The sequence below is a fragment of the Ostrea edulis genome, chromosome 3 (genome assembly GCF_947568905.1).
Source record: "Ostrea edulis chromosome 3, xbOstEdul1.1, whole genome shotgun sequence".
Classification (NCBI taxonomy): Eukaryota; Metazoa; Mollusca; class Bivalvia; order Ostreida; family Ostreidae; genus Ostrea; species Ostrea edulis.
In genome coordinates this window covers 54,689,535-54,707,377 of record NC_079166.1, presented here as the reverse complement: position 1 = coordinate 54,707,377, position 17,843 = coordinate 54,689,535, and the positions used below count along the sequence as shown (strand labels likewise).

The 17,843-nt window shown below is 36.1% G+C and overlaps 1 protein-coding gene across 1 annotated transcript in view; it reads left to right on the top strand.

The window, feature by feature from the left end:
* The window catches only part of LOC125676424 (E3 ubiquitin-protein ligase rnf213-alpha-like), a 175,020-nt gene that overhangs the window by 45,354 nt on the left and 111,823 nt on the right, over positions 1-17,843 (top strand). The window contains exons 13-16 of the mRNA XM_056158169.1: positions 11,454-11,648; positions 11,773-11,909; positions 14,986-15,196; positions 16,178-16,463. Coding sequence (XP_056014144.1) covers positions 11,454-11,648; positions 11,773-11,909; positions 14,986-15,196; positions 16,178-16,463 — 829 coding nt within the window. The remainder of the gene's footprint in view (positions 1-11,453; positions 11,649-11,772; positions 11,910-14,985; positions 15,197-16,177; positions 16,464-17,843) is intronic.

Genomic DNA, 17,843 nt, shown 5'->3' with positions numbered 1-17,843 from the left:
GATGATTTCAGCTTCTCCATAGTCAACTTCACACACTTATGTAGCATTATTCTATTATCGCATGCATGTGGCGTTTTTTTCTCTCAACTGATTCGATACGCAAGAGCTTGTTCTGCGTATGATCATTTTTTAAATCGAGACAGACCTCTGACAAAGAAGTTGATTTTACGGGAGTTTCAACAGTTTAGTTTAAAGCCAACATTTAGCAAATTCTATGGTCAGTATAACCATTGGGTCAGATGTTGTATGACGTTTTTCATACATATTGTTAGGGCGCTCTTGGCACAATGATTTCTACTATGGATAACTCCGTTTAGCTGATTAAGACATAGGACTCAAGGCAGGTTTGACCGGTCGACAGGTAATGCTTACTCCTCCTAGGCACCTGATCCCACCTCTGGTATATCCAGGGGTCCGTGTTTGCCCTCTCTTTATTTTGTAAGTTTGAGATTGATCAATTTTCTTCACCTTTCATGTATAGGAAATTGTCTTTACACTGGCTTTATGCGGATCAAATGTCAGCATCAATGTATCGAGGCCTTCAAATGTTGGATATTGTAGCGCTCTCCAGGGGAATGCTTACTGTCTAATTTTCAAGGTTTTTGTCAGGATGATTTCTTTATTCACTTTTCCATAAGTTTTGTCAGGATTTGTTTTAAGTCCAGAATGACCAGACTGATTTTTCAGCTAAAGAAACAGACTTTTCAATTTACAGCTTTATTGTCCAAGTTCAACAATCTCAGTGACATAAATACACACAATATGTCAATATAACAAAGATTCACCTTGTTTTACGTACACTATAACTTGAGAAAAGCCTACACAACCTTGGCTTTTTATTACATTACCAAAAATCGGAAAAGAAAAGGGAGGGGGTGGGGACTTTCACTGAAACATATATCCTGGGAATGACCCTTTATATATATTTATGAAATTCCTATGCCTACAAGTATCATGAAAGTCTCTTAAAATATTCAAGAGATCTCAGCAATCTTAAACTCCTGAATTCAGAGGAATAACCTCTAAATTATCCAGAGTAGTAATGTTAACTGACTTTTTATATAAATAAAACTGTTCCTAGTCCTATTTCTAATAGAATGCAGATAGTTAATAATTAAGGGATTAACTCGTTAATTAAATACGCAAATTCCCTGCCCTGTCTTTATATAAACTGAGAAATTCGACAAATTACACTAATTAAGTTATTAATTACGGGATTAACCCATTAATTAAATTACTATACAACTAAGGACAGAAGGAATAACCTTCTATTTCCTTACACTTACTGTGCTAATTCTTATACGTCCGTTTCTAAAAGCTAGGTTGAGGAAAAGTCCCGGAGAAAATCTACCGGCTGCTTATATAGACTTCTAGACCCACCGGAGCAACACACGCGCAAGGTTGGAAACCACCGGAGACACTATCGGTGCTTCCAAATAAAACATTAAATACAACTTTAATTATACATAAAAGTACATAATTGTAAATGTTTTACTACCAAAAATCTTCGTCTCTCAAATAAATGTCACAACCCGGAAGAAAATAGCAATATGCATTCATAAAGACCGCCAGACGAAAATAGACAGTGACCCGGGGTCAAATGCATACATTACAACTCTTGCGCGCCATACAATAATCAGTTCCGGTAAAAATGGCTGCCTACATGTGACGAAGGCAAATAGAACATTAAAGCTTTGTAATTTTTGTAACATATCATCAGTGTTTGACAAGATCCCTGCAACACTAAAATAACTGTAGCTCGTGCAATGTAAACAAGTTACAAAAACCAATGAATCAAGTCATGAACATTCATGTTGTCCCTAATATTTACAAACATCGACCACATGGCAATGTAGGGATCGTATAACAACACAAAAATATTTCAAAATCAGTTGAAGACAGTAAATGAGCAACCGATTGTATTACCAGTAGATACAAGTATATTATTTATATTAACATGACAATGACATATATATATACGCATATTGGAGGCATCAGACTCCACATTTTGCCCCTCTTTTTGAGTTTCAATGTCCTCATGAAACTATACACAAATATAACAATAAAAACATATTGTACAAATACTTATCAACACTAAACAACATAAAAAAAAAAAAAAAGAAACAATAACGAAATAATTAGCTAATTTAGATATACTGTCAGCTTAAATAAGCTGAAACATTGTAATTCTAAAACGAACACTAGTCTTGTTAAACCAAACATCTGCAGCATTGTCTAGTAATATAATTCCTACTCAGTCTCATAATATCATCATCTGACATACTTTCTTGTTAACCAAAATCCAATCAATGTAAGTCTGAATTACAATAACATCCGGTATTAGCACCATTTTAAAACAAACTGATTCTCAAGTAGATGTATGTATGAAACAAGAATGTACACTTAAATTTTTCATTTATTAAACTGCATGTGATTTACCCATACTTACATTATCTAGACATATTAAATATCTAATTCTTTCTTACGACTTTTGACCTAACTCTGGGTGATGCTCTGTTTGATCTATCAGCGTTGTTGATGGTCCTTCTCCTTTGATAAGCTGTCGCTCCTATTCTTCTGTTCCTCTCCCTTCTCTCGGTGTTTCTGAGACATCCTACGAGTTCATCGGTGATTATGGTGTTCTTACGGATTCCCGTGTTCAATGATGTTAACAGTTGGTTTTGTTGGATCAGTAGTTGTTGTAAGTCGGTCATGGCTGTGAGGATTTTGCTCAGGACTGGACCATCAGGGTTTTCACTTTGATTAACTTTCACTTCTGGCTCAACAATATCAAATTCAGTTTCAATATCAAATTCTGCCAATATGTCTTTCAATAAATCATACTCTTCTTCATCATTTAGAACAGGTAAATCAAGCAATGGTGTCTCCTCGATAGGCCTAGATTCAGGGATGGAAATGATGTTATCCTGACATATTACATTAGCCTCTTCTTGAGCAACAACAGTGCTGGGTTTAACCTTGTTTACACTGTAGGATGTTGCCTGGACTCTTTGACTCCATACTCTCTTGCTATCTGCTTCAGTCAACCTCTGCATGAGTGTCCCATCAATGGAGCGGGGGTTAGGGTTCTTCACAAGGATGCTGTCGGTTGCTGGTGTGACTCCGCCATTCTTCGTTAACTCCACGATTGCTGCTTTATGGGGTTTGTGCCCCTTTAGGTGTCTGTTCAGGTCCCTCTCTGTTCTGGACATGTAATGGCATAATGTGCACTAGAAGGGAACTTCCTCAGGTTTTAGATGCATTTTATAAATATGTGCCTCCACATATCTCTTTTCACCTCTGTAGTTTAGGCACATTAGACATTCATAGGCAAAACCTCTTTTGTCTATTTTTGCCATCTCTAGTTGTAAGTTCTAGTAACAAAAAAAAATTGAAGTTCAAGAAAATGATGCACACTCATGTACTAGTAATATTGAAACATTCCTAACTTAATCATTTTATATTAAGAAGGGCATCCCAGGATATATCAACGAGTCTACACCATGTAATAGAGGGAAGCAGTCAGCCAAGGTTATATTTTACAAATGATGACATACACTCATTCAATAAGTAGTAGAAAGCAATACATTTCATATGTCAAATTGTAAAACAGAAGTAAAAGTTAACAGGTAGTATGCAGATTATTCAACATTTTCTTTCCATGGCAGGTGATTATTCCCTTCATATTTCTTCAGTTTGTTCATGTTTAGACATTTCATGTTTCTCTTTTTATCCATCTGTATCTTATATAATAAATCATTGATTCTTTCAGTAACCACAAATGGACCTAAGTATAAGGGTTATAATTTCTTGCTTTCTCCTATTTTTCTAGTTTCATTCAAAATCATGACGGAATCTCCAGGCTTGAAATGTTGCTCTTTACTCTGTCGATTGTATTGATCCTTTTGCCTATTGTGTGTTTTAACCAAATGTTTTCTTGCAATTTGATGTGCTTTTGTAAGAGTGGCTCTCAAGTTTTCTGTGTATTCCCCCAACATTCAAATGCTCTTGTACCTCATCTAATCCACCATACAATAAATTGGCTGGTAATCTTACTTCTCTCCCCAACATGATTAGGCTGGGATTAATCTGTGTGCTTTCTTGTATGCTAGCTCTATAGGCTGCAGTCAGTAATTGTAGGTTGAGGTCCCATTCTGTACCATCATCTCTGATAAAGGATTTGATCATCTGGATCAACGTCTTATTAAATCTCTCTACAAGCCCATTACATTTAGGATTCCTTGGACTGGTTCGCGACTTTTGAATTTTTAACAATTTGCAGATTTCTTGGAATAAATCTGCCTCAAAACACCTCCCTTGATCTGTGTGGATGGATAAAGGACATCCAAATTTGGTGATAAACTCTTTACATATGACATCTGCACAGGTCAATGCTCTTTGATCTGGGACTGGATAAGCTTCAGCCCATTTACTGAAATGATCATTCAGGGCAAGAATATGCTGGTTTCCTCTAGGAGTTTCTGGCAATGGTCCTACTAAGTCAATTGATATTCTATCTAGTGGTGCTCCAACACGCATGTCTCCTAAGGCAGCGCGAGGTTTTCGATAACTGTGTTTCATTCTTGAGCACACGTCACACTTGTAGATCCATATGTTCACATCCTCTCTTATTTCAAACCAGTAAAACCTTTGTTGTACTTTCCTTTTTGTTTTCTTTTGGCCTAAATGTCCTCCAAGTAGGCTATTATGTGTTAACCGTAAAACTTCAGACGTCATGCTGTCGGGAACCATGAATTGGACATGTTTTGATAGCCGGTCTTTAGTATGGTACTTCTTGTATAGAATGCCATCTTTTATGAACAGTGATGACCATAAGTGCCAGCAATGACGTAGTGCTGGACTTTCAGTTACGATGATTTTGTATTCGGGACGTTGATCTCCCTTGACCCATTTTATTACTTCTTTCAGAGTAATATCTTCATTTTGAAGTTGTGCTAATTCTTGTGTTCCATACACTCCAAAGTTGGTAAGTGGTTCTTGTAGAGTTGTTAATCGTGTATTTATTCTGTTGACCTTTTGTGGTATGTCAGGGCTATCTCTTGCATTAGATTTGGTTTCCTGTTTGATTGATGCATTTAGGTTTGGTCCTATCATTATTTGGGATTTTCTTTTACACTTATCGCAGGGTCCACACTTCAGTGATTCAAGCATATCTGCATTGCAACAGTTACATTCTCTTGGATTATAGATGCGAGACATGGTATCAGCATTTTGATGTTTGGTTCCTGGTCGGTAGTCAACGACAAAATCAAATTGTGACAGAATCTCGATCCACCTGGCTACCCTTCCTTTTGGTTCGCGTAGTTTAAATAGCCATACTAACGCTTGATGGTCGGTCCTAACTTTGAATTTTCCGCCTAACAGGTACTGACGATAATATTCAACAAAGTAGCGGATTGCTAGGAGTTCCTTGTCTGTCACACAGTAGTTTGATTCAGCTTTATTCAGTGTTCTGCTTCCGTAAGCTATCAACCTCTCTCTTCCCTTGTTCTTGGCTTAGCACTGCTCCAATTGCACATTCACTGGCATCAGTATCCAGGATGTATGTTCCATGATCTGCGGGATAGGCCATAATTTCGGAACTGACAAGTGCTTCTTTTAAGGTTTGAAAGGCTGTCTGACATTTTTCATCCCAAATAAACTGTATATTTTACTTAGTCAACTTTACTAGTGATCTTACAATATTCGAGAAACCTTGAATGAACCGTCTATAGTAACTTCCCATGCCTAAGAACTGTCTAACCTCAGTAATGTTTTTAGGTACTGGGCATGCAAGTATTTTACTAATATTGTCTGGATTTGGTCGTACTCCCTTTTCATTGATCACGTGACCCAGGAAACAAACTTCTTCCTGCAGTAATTCACATTTTTCTGGTTCTAGTTTTTAGACCAGCTGCTCTTATCCTGTCAAGTACACCTTCTACTCTTTTCATATGTTCTTCGAAATTCCTTCCAAATACTATAGCATCATCAATGTATATCAGACAGGTCAACCACTGTAGTCCGCTCAGAGCTATTTCCATTACTCTTTGGAAAGTTGCCACTGAGTTACAAAGACCAAATGGCATAGATGTAAACTCATATAAGCCATACTTTGTCACGAAAGCAGTTTTGGGTATATCTTCCTCCCTCACTGCTATTTGAAAGTACCCTGAAGTTAGATCAAATGTAGAGAAAAGTTTTGCTCCGCTTACTGTATCTAAACAGTCTTGTATCCTAGGGAGGGGAAATGCATCAATTTTTGTTACTGCGTTTACTTTTCGATAATCTATGCACGGCCTTATTTTACCATTCTTTTTCCGAACAAGAACAATAGGCGATGACCATGGTGAATTCGTTTCTCTTATCACTCCTTGTTCCTTCATTTGTTCAATTGCTTTTCTCTCTTCATCTGACAAGACCATGGGTACACGGCGTGGACGTTGCTTAATTGGTTTGGAATCTCCTGTATCAATAGCATGTTCATACAGCTTAGTACTTCCTATATCATTATCATTCTTTGAAAATGCTGCTTGAAATTTGATAATGACATCTTTGATCACTTCTTGTTCTTCTAGTGTTCTGCCTATGATAGATTTATCATACATTGATTGAAAATGAGATGGTATAGTTTTATTCTCTACAGAGTGAGAAGGTTCAGTGTCCCGATCAACTGTTTTTGTTTGTTGTACTTTTCTGGAAACATCCACTGTATTATTTAAATCTGTCGTAAGCACTTCAGCCTCTTCTAAATGCCCAATGACTTCATGCTTCTTAATCTTAGTGGGCGTAGAAAATGGGTTGAGAACTCTTACTGCTATTCTTTGGCCCTTTGGATTTTTACTTATGTTCAGTACTTCGTGGGCTACCACAACTTTGCATCGTGTTGAAAATAACTCAGATGGTTCTAGTACGAAATCTTTATTGATCTGGTCAAAATCTTTCTCTTTGATATCAGGTTCTACCTCGAGTATAGCCTCACTCTCACATGGAATATGGTAATCTTCACAAGCTTTTACTTTTAAAATTTTATCAGGCATTCCTACTCGAAATCCTGGAATCCTTTGACCTTGCCAGTCTATCACTCCCTGTGATAGTAATATGTCAACTGATCCACCTGGACCATTTTGTAATATGTCCATTCCTAACAAACCCTCGTCAGAAATGTCTGCTACAACTATCTCCTGTTGTAGTTTCTTGTCACCGATTTCAACTGAAAATAAAGCTCTACCATATTCTTGTATCTTTGAGTTATCTGCACTTTTCAGTGGTGGGGCTGGTACTAATCCTGGTCTTGTATCTTCTGGGATCTTCTCATATATTTCATCTGATATTAAAGTTTTGGATGCACCAGTGTCAGAAGCAAACGTAACATTAACATTTTCGATTTTTCCAGGTACATAAAAACCATCATCCAATGTTCTCTCTCTTCTAATGATTATCTCTGATTGAGTTGTGGATTCTTTTTCAATGTTCAATAGACCATTTTCTTCTGTTTTCTGGGTCTTCTCTAGGCCTGCAGAGTCAACCCTCTGTCATTTAAAGTATTGCTAGCTTCATCCGTTTGAGTCTCTTCTATCCTCTGTTGCATTTTGAATTATCTGGCTCTTGGATTAAGTTTCTGTTCTTGTGAACTCTCATGATGGCTTTTATTCCATTTGTTGTTCGGGCATTCTCTAATGAAGTGACCTGGTTTATGACAAGCAAAGCATAAATTTTCAGCCCAGTCTCGTTGCTTTAAATCTTGTTTATAGTTTCCTCTTTCTTCAGCCTGTGGTCCCATGTTCTTATAGCTTCTTTGGTATTTTTCTTTGCCTATATTCAGTTGATGTTCTGCGTTATCTTGATTGACCCTATTGTTGTCTTTGTCTGAGAGTTGTACTTTTCTTATTCTGTAATGACCACTGTTCGGACTGTGTGCATCATTACGATTTGAGGTTTTGTATTCTATTACTTCATTGTAATGTATTGCATGGAGTACAGCCTCGTCTATTGTCTGTGGATCTTTATTCAACTCTACATATATGCGGGCTTGGTTGTCAATGAGGCCAGTCAAAAAGTGTGAAACTAAATCTTCCTGCCTCGTCTCTGCATCTCTTGTAGGATGCGCTTTGTCATATAACCTCTTGAGCTCTGCTGCAAATTCTTCTGGAGACTCATATTTCAATTGCTTCCTATAGTTGAATTTTGTTCTGTAGCTTTTGCAAGATTCTATCTCTCCAAAGCGAATCTTTAATTCTTTAACTAACTGTTTGTAATTCTTAAAAGTTGTCGCCTTTAGTTGACCATAGGCAAAATCTGCTGCTAGTCCTTGAATCCTTGGTAAAATCTGACGTAGTCTTTCTTCATTGTTCCACCCGCTAAGTTCAGCTACAGATTCGAATCTCGTGTGCCATACTGCCCAGTTCTCCTTGCCTGTAAAAACTGGTAGCTTAGAGGACTCCTTAGTTTTAGCTCTACATAACCTGTTTGTAGATACTGTAGATGCACCAGAGTTGCGATCATCTATTGACTCATCTTCTGACCCACTTGTTTCTCTGTGAACTATACTTTTGTGATGCCTTTTGTGTTTCCTTGTGTTGGACTTAGATGGAGTTATCTCCCATGATGCAACTCTTGTTACATTTGTTGCAAACAGCTGATGGTTGTTTGATCCATGATCACTACATGCATAGCTCTCTAGCTGTTCTCTGTTTACAACTTGGGCCAAATCTGTTCTGTTAGACTGCTTATCTTGGTGATTGTTTGAGCCCTTTGATTTGTTTATCAACCTTTCTCCTCCGCCTGTTTGATGTGTCATAGTTTTGACTGCTACATCTATTATAGACTGTATAGATTTTACTGTCGATGTCATGGTAATCATAAAAGACTTCATGGTATCCACGAGATCACTCTGACCTGTACTGGGTAGAATACAGGGTTCACCCATAGTACTCTGACCCATGTTCCGTTCATCAAGAAGAGGATCCATGGTGCAGGTATCTGTACCACGTAACTGGTTTGTTATTTGATGCATGACTGGATTTCCAGTCATATTGCATCTTGGACTAATTCTGCAAACAGGTGAGTCTCTGTTTAATGGAATACAGGTGAGTATTTTATTCTGACGTATTGTGGGAGGAGTAATTTTTCCTCTGTCTTCTTCATCAGTGCTCTCATCGGTAGCATGTACTTCTAACACATGGAGAGTATTGAACTCAGATGTGTGTGTTTGTTCTGGTAATTTGAATGTATCTTCACTCATGGTTTGACTTTTAATTTTATTATCATACTCTACATTCAGAGTTTTTACACTTTCATCCTCTGTACTGCAAGCTGAGGCGTCATTTCTAGCTCTTCTCCTAGTGAACATTTTCTTTGAAGGACCCTAAAATCATCAAGGTCTTTTATGAGGCTCGTATCACTGGATCTGTCCTTGGAAAAACAGATCCCACTTCTGACACCAAAACTTCTGTACCGCTCTCCAGGGGAATGCTTACTGTCTAATTTTTAGGGTTTTTGTCAGGATGGTTTCTTTATTCACTTTTCCATAAGTTTTGTCAGGATTTGTTTTAAGTCCAGAATGACCAGACTGATTTTTCAGCTAAAGAAAAAGACTTTTCAATTTACAGCTTTATTGTCCAAGTTCAACTATCGCAGTGACATAAATACACACAATATGTCAATATAACAAAGATTCACCTTGTTTTACGTACACTGTAACTTGAGAAAAGCCAACACAACCTTGGCTTTTTATTACATTACCAAAAATCGGAAAAGAAAAGGGAGGGGGGGGGACTTTCACTGAAACATATATCCTGGGAATGACCCTTTATATATATTTATGAAATTCCTATGCCTACAAGTATCATGAAAGTCTCTTAAAATATTCAAGAGATCTCAGCAATCTTAAACTCCTGAATTCAGAGGAATAAACTCCAAATTATCCAGAGTAGTAATGTTAACTGACTTTTTATATAAATAAAACTGTTCCTAGTCCTATTTCTAATAGAATGCAGATAGTAAATAATTAAGGGATTAACCCGTTAATTAAATATGCAAATTCCCTGCCCTGTCTTTATATAAACTGAGAAATTCGACAATTTACACTAATTAAGTTATTAATTACGGGATTAACCCATTAATTAAATTATTATATAACTAAGGACAGAAGGAATAACCTTCTATTTCCTTACACTTACTGTGCTAATTCTTATACGTCCGTTTCTAAAAGCTAGGTTGAGGAAAAGTCCCGGAGAAAATCTACCAGCTGCTTATATAGACTTCTAGACCCACCGGAGCAACACACGCGCAAGGTTGGAAACCACCGGAGACACTATCGGTGCTTCCAAATAAAACATTAAATACAACTTTAATTATACATAAAAGTACATAATTGTAAATGTTTTACTACCAAAAATCTTCGTCTCTCAAATAAATGTCACAACCCGGAAGAAAACAGCAATATGCATTCATAAAGACCGCCAGACGAAAATAGACAGTGACCCGGGGTCAAATGCATACATTACAACTCTTGCGCGCCATACAATAATCAGTTCCGGTAAAAATGGCTGCCTACATGTGACGAAGGTAAATAGAACATTAAAACTTTGTAATTTTTGTAACATATCATTAGTGTTTGACAAGATCCCTGCAACACTAAAATAACTGTAGTTCGTGCAATGTAAACAAGTTACAAAAACCAATGAATCAAGTCATGAACATTCATGTTGTCCCTAATATTTACAAACATCGACCACATGGCAATGTAGGGATCGTATAACAACACAAAAATATTTCAAAATCAGCTGGAGACAGTAAATGAGCAACCGATTGTATTACCAGTAGATACAAGTATATTATTTATATTAACATGACAATGACATATATATACACGCATATTGGAGGCATCAGACTCCACAATATGTACAAGTATGTGTCACAATAATGTAAACCATATTATATGATATGGGGATGCTAAAAGGCAAAGCCTGATAACGCTATTATTTGATATATAATGTTAAAGTCTCCAATAAGGTTTTGGTCTCTCCTAAATTATAATGTGATCAAACGTAAAGTCTCCGATTAGTTTTTTGGTCTCTACTAAGTTAAAATGTGATCAATCGTGATATGTTTACAATAGGCCATTCACGAGAATACACGTGAACCCAGTATCTGTCAATGTCGTAATTTCCTAATCAGAAGTTATAAGCAAATGTGTTCAAAACATGAGAAACTCATTATCAATGTCAGAAAGTCGTCGAACATAGAACTGTTGGAATTATCTTATATTGTCATTCTATAATTTCATAGGATTAATCATTAGATGAAACGTTGTTTCACACGTTATAAATCAGTTTTACTTTCATTATGGTACAGAGGCTCATATACACATAATCAAGCCCGTTTAAAGTAAAAATGAGGAATTTGTACCTCAGTTATAATACGTCATAATTCATAAACGTATGTTTCAGGTGATGAATGCGGCAAAGGATGTTTTATTGTGGACTGCTACACCAGATTCTGTTTTACGTTTGGAAAAAACAAAGCTTAAAAATGAATTTGAAGGTGTTGTGGAAAAATATTTTGTACAGCAACATCATGACAGTCTCGTCGATTTCCTCAAGTTCAAACTGGACTCAAATGAAAGCAACAGGCTATGTGTGCAGGTAATTCAATTATTGTGCAAATTTCTACAGATTATTCAAAACTGGTACTCAATCTTTCTACTATTAGGAATTTCCTATATCCCGTTTTATTGAAAAATATTATTAGCATCCTATTTTTCATCAGGTTACAACACAATCCAAATTATTCACTACGTCAGATATCTCGGCTATGGGCGAAGATCTGTGCATGTCAACAGACGAAATACAGCTTCTAACACTCCAGTCTTTTGAAACAGAACAACAGTTTTGCAGACAATTGAAGTACGTATTGCCATATCATTTAGTACGATTGTTGTAATAAGCAATAGAGAGAAAGACACCCACCCTCTTTTGCCTCATATATTGTATATGAGACATGCCAAAGTACCAGAAACGGGTCTGTTAAATATTTGTTCAAACTGACTGACGGAATAATGAACCTTATTTCTAACTTACCTCATATCCATATATTTTTTTCCTCATACCACAGAACTTCGTCAGTTTTTAGGCTCGTATTATCTATTGTGAAGGTATCTGTAAGTGAACCATTTTCTCGTCCAGTTATAACAATGTCTTTCTAAAAATTAAAACCCGTCTTTCTTTTGCGAGAAACTGGTATTCTCAAACTTTATATCATTTTGTTATACGTTCTGCACATTTATATTACCAGATTAGGAAATATTAATTTTGCTTGTGTTTTCTACCATTCCCTGAAACTACGAAATGTATCTGTGCTTCATCTGTATATCATATCCCCTGGAATTAGTATCTTTTCACACAGTATCCCTCTTTCTTTACAAAATGTTAATCTGAGCTGTTGTTTGGCTCATGATTGTAGCGTTTTCATGAGTACAAGTGTACCCACTTTCTAGAAGCTTCAATATCATATAATTTCTGTAAGAATACTACATCATATACAAACACATAATTATTTCCAATTATTTACATGTAGAATTAGTGGTAGACTAGTTTATTGATTGTATATTGTTTGACATCCGCACGAGAATATTTCACTGAAATGGAGGCATCACCATTGCCGGTGAAGGGCTGCAAAATTTAGATCTATACTCGGCGCTGGCCGCCATTAAGCAGGGAGGGATATGTATCGTGTCACACCTGCTGAGACACGGGGCATCGGTTTTTGTGGTTTCATCTGAAGGACTGACCCATTAAGTCGCCTCTTACGACAAGGAGGGGGGTAGTGATGACCTATTAGAATCCGGATCTTCACAGGATAATTAGTGGTAGAAAATATTGCAATGTCAAATGTAATATCATAGGAGCCTCTCCACAAATTTAGAAACCATTTGAAGCTTTAAGTTTTCGGGTCTTTTGGAGCTCTAATGAATAATTAAAGGCATATTTGGAAACAAATATATCAGGAATATATGTTTGGAATTTTTCTATATTAAATTTGTGAGACAACGATGCAAGAATGCAGCGATAAAAGGCCTCAGTCATCTGTATTTCATTCTGCGTCGTTAGTGGGAGGTTTTCATAGAGGGCGGATCTGTAGCTCTCTGGTCTGTCCCAATATTTTCCTAGAGGGTTACAGATCTGCACCAATTTCAAACCAAACTTGGCACCACTCATTGTTTTACAAAGGATATCCAATTTCATTCAAATTAACGGCTAAGAAAAGGCAAAAAAGGTAATTTAAAATGTTTGCCTAGAACCATTGGGCCATCAAATAAAACAATCATCGGGGATCATGATCTGAATAAGCGTGGATCTACACTACTTGGGGACATCTGCATATTATCAATATGAGTAATATGACGAAAGAACATCATTTTAGTAGGTTTTTAAAAAACAAACTATTTCATGAATTTTAGACAATTGAAAAATGATGTTACGTGCCTGTAGCTAACTGCTTAAAGGAATGAAATGCGTTGGCAAATAGTAAGTTGGAAAGAGTCTTAAGGTTGCTTTGCTTTCCTATGTTTATCAACACTTCTACATTATGGCGTAACCCTGTAAATTAGTTAAAGGGTGTAATTATTTTTTTTATTTCAGTCGTTATATTCCATTATTTGACGAATACACGGATACCTTATTTTGAGAATTGTATCATTATAAGATTTGGGGGTACGTATATGTATCTTACCTGAAGGAGAGAACTGATATCGAAAGATGAGAAATACGATATACAGAAGCTATTAAATGTCATTTCTACGTGAAATTAATATAGAAAATATTTGAATTTCCTGTGTGACCAAGCGGTGGTCTAGAGGTAGAGCATGCGCCCTGCATGTGGCAGGTCGGGGTTCGAATCCCGGCCGCGACAGATATAAGTCGTTCAAATAGGCAGTGACAGGTCCATCACAAAACGTTCGGCATCAGGTGTGAATGTCACGGGTCCTCGGAAATGACTTTAAAACGGATGTCCCGTGTCAAAGTAGGTGTGGCACGAGAAAGAACCATCACTGCTCAATAGCCGTAAGCATCGAGCATAAACCTACATGTGAAGCCCTTCAATGGTATTAGTGACGTCTTCATGTAAGTGAAAAAATGTCGAGAGGGATGTTAAACAAGATACAATCAATCAAATAAATGAATCAACTTCTGTGACATTAAGAAGAAAACAATATTGTATTATTTCACACTGACATGCCAATGATAAAGCATGATGTAATTATTTAAAAAGGATTAAATGAATACACTGTGCATTATATATATAGCTGCCTAGATGGAACTGACACTCCATTGGAACACATACCAGCTGGAACAGAATCACTAAAATCTACCGCTCAATAAAAAAAATGATAAAAGAAATATTTTAAAGTGAAAACTTGGCACTTCTTCAATATACGAATGGTAGATTTAGTCGTTTTCTTTACGATACGGATATGAAGTAGGACAGACAGAGGGTATTGACTATAGATCTATCCCACAGTATGATAATATCTTAAATCGAGGCAGGTTACTAAGAAACATGTCGATGGTGCAGGGATTTCAACACTCTCATTTAAAGTCAGCATTTCGCAAATTCTATAATTGGTATGACGATCTAGATTGCCAATACAACCTATCAATGGATCAAATACTGTCTGACGTGTTTCATACCGATTGTTAGGCCGGTTTTGACACACTGATATTGACTACGGATAGCTCCGTTTACCTGATCAAGATATAGGGCTCACGGCGGTGTGACCGGTCGACAGGAGATGATAACTCCTCCTAGGCACCTGCTCCCACCTCTGGTACTCTTTATTTTGTATTGCTTATAGGAGTTATGAGATTGATCACTGTTCGTTATATTCACCTTTCATATACCCCACAGTCTAAAGTGGTTCAGGTAAATAGTTAATATAATTGCCTCATCTCAGGAAATAGCTTTCATAAAAATATTTTCCAGATACTGTGTGGAAAGGAATGATTCAGCAGGAAACAAATCACTTATGTTTCTGATTCAGTGCGACAATGGACACGAAAATATGAATTTAATTGCAAGTGCCCAGTACTGTGTACTTGATCAACTCATGCAGTTTAATGGCAAAGGGAAAGTTCATGTCGTTTTCATCATTCATTTACCAAGAATTGCAGGAAGGATTTTTACTGGATTTCAGGTAAACAATACACCCTTAATCGTGATGCTACGAAACAAGCAAATCAATATGTTTACGGTTCAACTGCTCGGATGATCGCAACCAGAGTATACTTCTTGCAACACCACTTGAGACATTTAATTCACCTATTCATTTTACGTTGATGCAACTCAGTTGATGTAATGTAGGAATCTATTTTGACGTCACATTTAACTTTGCTGTTATCAAAAACAACACAACGTACGAAGTGTCAAAGAATATCTCAAAATATTCACAAATAAAATTCAAAATAATTGATTACTTTTTTCTTTGTGATCAATAATATACTTCAATTTTAGAATTATTATGATATTCATCGAAGGTCTTGACAAAGTAGGTGAATGTCAATTGATACAAATACTTTATTTGAAGGGATAAAGATAGTGGCGTCCAAGATGAGACAGAGACCATTTTTGTTGTTATACGTCAACTTCCATTGCTAATTTTGATTCTCTCTTTTATGGGAGTGTCGCTTGGGTTGTTCGCTGGACTCGTTTTCATGCTTAATGCATCACATTACAATTTCAAAGTTTAAAGGGATTAGTTCTACTAAAACATCTTGAATACCAAATTGCATGATATTCCATGCATTACTGATACGAGCTAATGTTTGCTATTGAAATTTGAAAATAAGGAAATCTACTTTTCTTTGCATATTCATATTTTCTTAACCTTTATTGGTTTATCTTCATTTATAACCTTTTTGACATTATCTATGATTAAATCATGACACTTTTCCAGATTCCTTGTTTCAGACGCTAACTAATCAGTTTATTGAAATTTTGTTTTTACCTTTATATCATACATAATAACAACTCGTAAAATAAGACATGGAGAAATACATCTAAATTAATGCATTAATTGTAGTCCATAAAAAGTCTATATTGACCGTAGATGCTGAAAGGGGCAATAGGATATATTATCGCAAAACTCAAGAATTTGATTTTTGACATTGCTTTTAAGTGTGGAAAGTGGCTCTCCGTACACATCGACGACATCCGTAAACCAGACAAGTCATTGATGCCGATTGTTGAAATGAAAAATATGAGCATCAGGGAATTACTGTTTGCTGGAAAACAAGTAACACCAGACGCATATAGTTCGAAGAGAACGATAGATGTCCGCATATTAGTTCGATCCTGCCTTCATTCTGCGCTCTCTATGGTTAGAGATCCAGCCAGTGATAGCGATCGAAGTACAGAACGAGTAAAAATACTTCTTAACCTTTTACCAGTAGAGGAAACAGAAGGTAAACCTTTCTACATATCCTCCTTTTAAATGTCTATTTGATCATAATTTAGTATTAATAACATTGAAGACGATGTTATTGAAATGTTTTACAAGTAAACACTATATACCCAGTTTGGCCCCACCCTTGAGTTATGACCTCTATCCCCAAAGATCATGCAATCAACAATTTTGATAAAAGCCCCCCCCCCCCCCCCCCCACCTTGTTCTAAATGACTGTAATAATTTTTTCTCTCAACGATGTAGAAAAGAATATATTTTTGGAAATTGGTCAAGTTTGGCAGTGTTTGAAAATTTAAAAAACAATTGTAATGGTAGTTTTCGGTTGAAAGTGTTCAAATGTTATCACACATCGGACGCTGATCAATTACAATAGAAATGAATGGAAAAGTTCTCGCCTATCATTCACATCAACTACTTTCTATTGAATAAATTACTACTGCTTTCTAGTTTGATAGTGTATGGAACATTTTTAGAATACAACTAAAATGAAACAAGTCAATAGCTTGATACATAATGTTTGTCAAACAAGAAAGAAAGGAACAAACAAACAACCGGACAAAAAGAAAAATATACATAACTACATATACCAAGTAATAAGTGCCACATATATTCATGTCAAAACACACTAACATGCATGTAATAATGAAGGCCTAAGAAACACTTTACATCCATTTCATCACCTTACCAGAAATCGTTTAGATGTGTACATAAACATGCATCTGTATGATTTGTACTACAGAGTCCAGTGCATAGTTACCTGTATATTATCAATCAAAACATGCAAGTGGAAGTATTTTTTGTAATTAATAATAAAGTTGATTTCAATTCAAAATCAGGTTGGAGAGAATATGAATCCAAATAAGCCAAATAAACAACATGTACAATTGAAAGTAAAATTTTGGAAGTTATTTTAAAAAGATGTTCATTGTAAATGTGCAATATTGATAACTTTAAAACTTAATGTTACTATATCGACAAGAGTGTAACGAACTCAATTTTAACATGAAAGTTGTACAAGAGGATATACCAAATCTAATATAATAAATAAACTAACATGTATGTGCATGGATTTACATTTGGGCATTGTAGTGATTGTTTGTTGATATGTAAATCTAAAAACATGGCAACATAAACAAAAGAAAACCCTAAGAGTTTGTAATCAAGTACATTATACACTGTAATCATCAACATGTGTGTATGACACTCCTTGTGTACAAGCTCATATTCATATTGCAAAGGAAACTCGTTTGTTTTTCTTGGGTCTGAATGAGACACAATACACATTACTATTCTTTGAATTTGATAGAAAGTCTCTTTATATGAAAATGCAAATAACTTTAACCAATAACAGCCGTAAGCACCAAGCATAGGCCTAAAT